General features: G+C 44.2%; 1 protein-coding gene across 1 annotated transcript; it reads right to left on the bottom strand.

The window, feature by feature from the left end:
• Positions 1 to 4,868: 4,868 nt before the first annotated feature.
• On the bottom strand, positions 4,869 to 6,698 carry C11H10orf120 (chromosome 11 C10orf120 homolog). Its single transcript, XM_003904354.5, has 3 exons — positions 6,447 to 6,698; positions 6,160 to 6,235; positions 4,869 to 5,648 (listed from the first exon to the last, which is right to left on the bottom strand). Exons 1-3 carry the CDS (start codon positions 6,620 to 6,622, stop codon positions 4,893 to 4,895), a joined length of 1,008 nt encoding a protein of 335 aa, XP_003904403.1. The 5' UTR covers positions 6,623 to 6,698; the 3' UTR covers positions 4,869 to 4,892.
• Between the last annotated feature and the right edge of the window lie 44 nt (positions 6,699 to 6,742).

The following is a 6,742-nucleotide window of genomic DNA, read 5'->3' as shown; positions in this document are numbered from 1 at the left end:
TGTTTTACCCCAGGATCCTCCAGCTTGTTTTTGTTTGCTTTTGTTTTTGTTTTGAGATGGAGCCCTGCTCTGTCACCCTGGCTGGAGTGCAGTGGCGTAATCTGAGTTCACTGCAACCTCTGCCTCCTTGGTTCAAGCTATTCTCCTACCTCAGCCCCCTGGGTAACTGTGATTACAGGTGTGCACCACCATGCCTGGCTAATTTTTTTTTTTTTTTTAAATAGAATTGGAGTTTCACCATGTTGGCCGGGCTAGTCTTGAACTCCTGACCTTAAGTGATCCACCTGCCTCATCACCCCAAAGTTCTGGGATTATAGGCATGAACCACCACACTCAGCCTTCTTTAGCTTGTTTGACCCCAATTTAGTCACCCACTTCTGACCCCATCATCATAGAGGAGCCCTGCCTGATTTCACAGGGCCCTTGTGAGTCAGGGGTGAGACCACATTAAAAGCTATATAGCCTCTAGGAATGGAAAAAATGATAGTGTCTGTTTACAAAAGCAATTCTAAATAAAACCAATGTCAATTTATAAGTGAAAGGAAGTTCAAAGAAGTTCTGCCTTGTTCAACAATGACTACTTTCAGCTTATGTGAAAATCTACTATCAGATTCTTTTCCTCCAAAATATCTATCTTTTAGTTTTTTGAGACAGGGTCTCGCTCTGTTTCCCAGGCTGGAGGGCAGTGGCACAATTTTGGCTCACTGCCACCTTCACCTCCCAAATTCAAGTGATTCTCTTGCCTCAGCCTCCCAAGTAGCTGGGATTACAGGCATGTCACCACACCGGATAATTTTTGTATTTTTAGTAGCGATGGGTTTTCACCATGTTGACCAGGCTGGTCTCGAACTTCAGGCCTCAAGTGATCCACCCGCCTCAGCCTCCCAAAGTGCTGAGATTACAGGTGTGAGGCACCATGCCCAGCCTATTTATATTTTGCTTTCGTCTGTTGGATAACCCAATAATAAACTTTTGGTAAAAATTTAATTGATCACTTGTTCTCCAAGGCTTCTTTGTTAATCAGCATCCTCAGGGAACAGGGATTGTTAGAAATTTCAGATTAAGCAACTCATTACCAGAGCTCTCTTTTGTGTCCAGTGCTTATGTCAAAGACTTTCTAAATTCGTTATCACCGTTAGCATAATCTACTGAGCATAAGACTCTCATAGGGTCTTGTGCTCACTTATCTCTTCATCAGATATTATCATCTGGATGTATTTATGAAACTCAGGTAAGTGGTGGTTAAGATAAATAAGTACTTAATCCAGGGCATTTTCTAAAACCTTCAAAAATTCAAATCCGAATCTACATTTATTTTCATGTAGACTTCCTGAAAGATGGCATACACATACATGGTAAACTGTGGGCATATTCTGAATGGCTCCAGGTAATTAATGTTTACTGCAATTAATATCACAGTTATCAACAAGTTTGCTATTGACAACAGCCAGTAAGCCAATAGCTTGGCATTCTGTTGACCTCTTCTCTTTCCAAAGGGTTGAATTTGTTCTCAGAGGTGATTTCCGCATCTCAGAGAATTTGGGTCAGTGAAAATATCTCTATGCCAGCACCACCTGGCCTTCTTGTAACACAATACTTAGGTCGTTACTGTCCACACTAAGCAGACGGTGAGGAGTCGGCAACTATTGAGTCAACTCCCAACTCCATTGAATGCAGCTAATTAAATGAAGGATAGACCTGAGCCTTGCTGACCATTTAGTTCAATGCACTCGTTTAACTGATGGGGAAGTTGAGTCACAGAGTGCCTGGTGGCTTACCCCTGTCACACAGCTGGTTGGGAACAGAGTTGTAGGGAGAGCACTGATCTCCTTATTTCTCATTTAGCAAACTTTATACCACATCATGTAGCTGATCCTAAGCAACTTTTAGGGTCCAGATAAATCATTTTCAGTTTTTTCAAACTGGCTTGAGTTTTCAGAGGATGCTTTGGTATTCACTATTTTATACATATTTAAGAGGTTATCTCAACATTGGAAATAATGTTTTCCTCATCTCCACCTCCAATTTCTAACTCTGCCTCGGCTGAAAAGTTAACCCATTTCTTTGATTCAGGCTGATTCTTTAATCAGAATCCACTGATATTTGGGGACAATGCTACAGTGCCCAGAGTCACTGTCTTGGCCACAGCAGCTGCTGACACAATACTTCAAAATGCTCTTAACTTGGAGCTGTGGCCAATGGAGTTGTCCTGAAAAATGAGAAAGGGTGAAGTGTCCTGCTAATGACATTCCCTCCGCTTGGAGGGGAGCTGTGGCTTTGAAAAGGCCGATTGTGGAAAATCCACCGACAAGAGGGAGCTAGAAAGGAACCTGACCTTGCCTCAGGCAGTTGTAAGTCCCTGTGGACAAGTTCAGTGTCTTGCCAACTCTGTGAGGAGTTGCTGAAGACACAGTGTGATTAACCGAGGAATCCCTGTATGCTTCAGATGCAGACGGTGAGTAAGTGCATCATGTGTCTCAAACGGTGAAGGTGCTGGCTTGAAATGAGGGTGAGATTGTTAGGGAAACAGGGTGACACCGTTTTAAAATAAACTCCATCTTAAAACTAGCAAGACACATTCCTTGCCAGTCATGACCCATGGTCATGAAATGTTTATGGCTGAGGAAACAGATTAATAATGCTTGTAAGGAGAAACTCCTACTACAATGAAATGTCCAAATGTCCCGATATCACATAATAATATATGCTTTTAAGATGATTCTAGACATGCTTTGATGTACCTACACACTAAAATACCAAAAATAACTTTTTTTTAATCAACAAAGTAATACATCTTGTCATGCTGTCGGCACACCCTCACATTGTCACAACTTAGCTTTTACATAGATAAGACGCTTGTATAAGAAAAGCTTAAAGATGATGCATTCCTCTGCTTGCTTTCTGAGGACACCCTACTCTGGAACTGAGTAACTTTCAATAAACTATCTCTTCTCAGTGGTTTCTGCGACTCATCTTGAATTTCTTCCTACACAAGATCCAAGACCCTCTCTTGGTGTCTGGATCAGGACCCCCTTTTTTGGCAACAAGATTTCTGTCATTTGGGGAAAAAATATCCTCATTTCTTCTAGATGTCTAAAAATGCTTCACCTCCTATTTACACCTAGAACTCGAGTCTGACCTATAAGGTACTTAAGAGGCTGAGGGTTCATGTCTCTGTGCAGCCCAGGGTCTGGTTGTCCCCCAACTCCCATGGCTCACTGATTAATGGGCACTTCAGTTTTTCACTGAATAGCTCAGCATCAAGAAAATGGCCTGTGAGCAAGCCTACAATTTGAAACAGTTCCCCGAGGTCATGGACAATGGCCAGCTGTCTTCTCTCTTGATTACTGGGAAAGGAGGGAAGGAGATTGGACTGACACGTCCAGGTTCTATACAGGCTATGTGTGCTTTGAATTTGATGAAGTCTGTGCTAGCCATGAAAGTCTGACAGAATGGCTATGAGTTGGTGGTTGGTTGTGAGTGTGGCTCAGAGCAGGTGTGAGGGTCATTGGTGAAAACTGGAGACTTGTCATGAGAACTACACAATAAGCAAGATCCCATGGCAGTGTCTATGTGTGTGTGTATGTTTAGAGGAGGCAGTGTACAGGGAAGAGGCTAGAAAACTCCTGGCTTCCAATTCTTTCCTCCCATAAGAACCTGTTTTCATATTTTGTAGCAAACTTGGAAGGGTCAGCCCTTCTCTGAGCCATCCTCCTTGTTGATGGCCAAGCATTGTAAGAAATAAAAGCTCCATCTTGGTAAAGTCCGACTGCCCAAGTTGTTGTCTACTATATCTGCCACATTGGGGCACAGGCAAAGCCTTGATAGGAGTAGCAATAGTGACCTCAGAGACATTTGGTGCCTGCTCCTGACATGCCCAAAGGAATTGTGCATGCTACAGCCATGCCTGCCTTGCGACTGCACTTGACTTGATGAGGAAGGTGTGGACTGCCTGGCTTCATTGAAGACAAGGGTAGCAAAGAAATAAGGCTGGAAAGGGCTGGCTCTACCTTCCAAGGCAGAAGCTGTATGCCTGGGCAGGAAGTGGACAGCATGAAATAGACCTCCAACTTTTAGATGTGGGCATAGTGTTCTTTTCTTCAGTTGTACTACAGGCTGTTCCCAGCTCCAGGGACTCTGCTATTGACTGTATAATGGTTCCAAATATTCCCACTTCTTTGTCTTCATGCCTTTTGCAATGTGGTCTCTCATCAAGAGATAAAGTTCATTTACCTACTCTTGCATCTAGGCTGGTCTCAGGTCTTGCTTCGGACAACAGAAATGTGGCAAAAGTGACAGTGTGCCAGTTATGAACCTTGATCTTAAGAGGCCTTGTGAACTTCCACTCACCCTCTTGGACCCCACAATGACCCTGTGAACAAGCCTGGGCTAGCCTACTGGAGGAAGGAAAAATGTGGCCCAGTCATCCCCATGGACCCAGTTAACAGTTGTCAGTTCCCAGAAGGAGAGCCAACTAATTTACCTGCAGTTAACTACAGACACATGAGGAACCCAGATGAGCTCAAGAGAGGCACCCAGCTGAGCCCAGCTTAAATTGCTAACCCACAAAATTGCAAGTAAAATTAATGATTTTTGTTTTAAGCTACTAAATTTGGGGGTGATTTGTTTCATGGAAATAGATAACAGACACACACCCCAATGGGAGTAGGTTAGGAGAAGGCCTGGGCTGTTGCTGAGGGTGGGAGTGACAGCCAAGAGTTGCCTGAGGTCAGGAAGCCTCAGCAGGTAGGTCTTACCTTGAGGCCCTCCTGGAGACTGGGCAGGGGAAGCCAAAGTCCCAAAATAAGATGGGGTGGCAAGGAGCCTGGGGCACAGCTGGCAGGAATAATAAGGACCAGGACACGTGGTAACCCTGGGCAATAAATAAAACTTTAATAATGATAAGGAGTTGCTTTACGCATGCGCTCTTTCCAGGTGCTCTCTTCTTCCAGGTTGTAGGTCTTGACCACATCACTGAAGTGGTCTCTCCGTGATATAAAATCCTGATTCATTAGCATTAAGTCACCAGGGAATTCTGATACGCAGAAAAGATTTCGGTTCGTTAGGCCTGTGATGGACCGTTCCGGTTTCTTTGTGGGGAGGAGAGATTTGCGATCATTTCCATGGTATGTCAAACATTTTTTTGGTTCTTTTGACTTGAAAACTACATTCATTTTTATTTCTCGTCTTTTTGTGTTTTTTCCCTCTGCCACCTCTTTCTCATCTTGGTTGGCATCATCACAATTATGGGTGTCATAGGTGTCCTCCTTTTGTCTGGCCTTATTTTTTGCCATTGAACCCAGGTCCACCCCAGACAGAAATGAGGAGCGTGTAAACCTTTCAATGTAGGGTAAACGCTGATGATTTCCCAGAGCCCGAGCAAGCCTCATTCTCTCTATGTGCTTACTGACGTTCACCTGCTCTCGTTGTGGCATTTTAAATGCCTCTAGGGGCACAATCACCTTTGCTGTCCATATTTTTTCTAGGGGTGCACAAATAGCACAAGGTAAGGAATGTTCCTTTTTATACTCCGTTGCCCGTTTGTAGTCCGGAGATGACAACTGTAGTTCCTTGAGCATTTGGCATTCTTCCTCGTGCTTGTAAGCCAAAAGCCTTCTTGCTGCTATGGTGTGAATGCCACCTAGATGCTGACAATGCAGAAAGGATTATTAAAATCTCAAGAGCGCAGGGGCAGGTGGCACCCACAGAAACAATTCGCTAGTGACTGATTCTCCCTCCGTTGTGGAAAGTGTTTGAGCCCCTCTGTAGTGGAAAACAGGTGAACCTTTCAGGTCAGATAACCTTGGGTTCAAATCCTGACTCTCCTCTGACCTACAATGAATTCAGAATAATTTTATTGACTTTACAGGGTCTTGGTGAAGCCTCGACAAGACAACATATATGAAAGTGACCAGTGCAAGGTAAGAGCTGAAGAAATAACTGTTTTCATCATTTGTTATTACTTATATTTGTAAGTGGGACTTGTCGGTAAGGGTATTTTGCTGTGCAAGTGTGGAAGCCACTAGCAGATTCAGCCAATACAAGTCTACTGTTGGAGAGGCGGCTCTGTTACTGGTGGTTTCTGAACCTTTGGCTCCCCCTAGCTAAACTGGCTGGCTTTAGTGGGGCCCCTCTGTATGAAAATTGCGGGACACTTACTAGGATCTCTTTTTCCAAGGGGGAGTATTTCCCCAGGGCAATCCGTGGGTCTGATCTGTAGAATTTGCTCCATGTCCTGCAAGAAGAGAAGCAGGAGTATCAGAATTATCAGAATTCTGGAAAAGCTCTTCCTACTTTTCCCTTCTGGAGTAGGAAGGCTCATAAAGGGTTATTCTGCACCAGGCAGGCTGAGGCCGCCATGAGCAGGAGTTTCTGTAACCACTGGGTAGGCTTCTCCACTTGGCCTCTTTCTGACATGGACAGACTAAAGTGCAAGTCAGACTCACCCCAACGGTGAAGCAGAACTCAGATCCTCTTGGCAACACCCTGGGGCTTGATCCTGAAAGGAATAGTTAGTATTAAATATTCTGACTGGCTTTTCATTCTTCCTTTCTTGGACCATTGTGTCACTAGCCCTCTGTTTTTCAATCCTCTGACAGTCATTCTTCCGTTCTCTGATCATACTCTGCCAATAAGCTAGGACGGGAGGTGTTCATGCCTGGAGTTTGTTTCTAAGACAATGTGATGAGGGCCGGAGGGTAAGTCACAAACATTTCTTGCATCATAACTGGCTTACCTGGGG

Source organism: Papio anubis, chromosome 11 (assembly GCF_008728515.1).
Source record: "Papio anubis isolate 15944 chromosome 11, Panubis1.0, whole genome shotgun sequence".
NCBI classification, from domain to species: domain Eukaryota; kingdom Metazoa; phylum Chordata; class Mammalia; order Primates; family Cercopithecidae; genus Papio; species Papio anubis.
The sequence above is the reverse complement of the archived record's forward strand: the minus strand, read 5'-3'. Positions and strand labels throughout refer to the sequence as shown.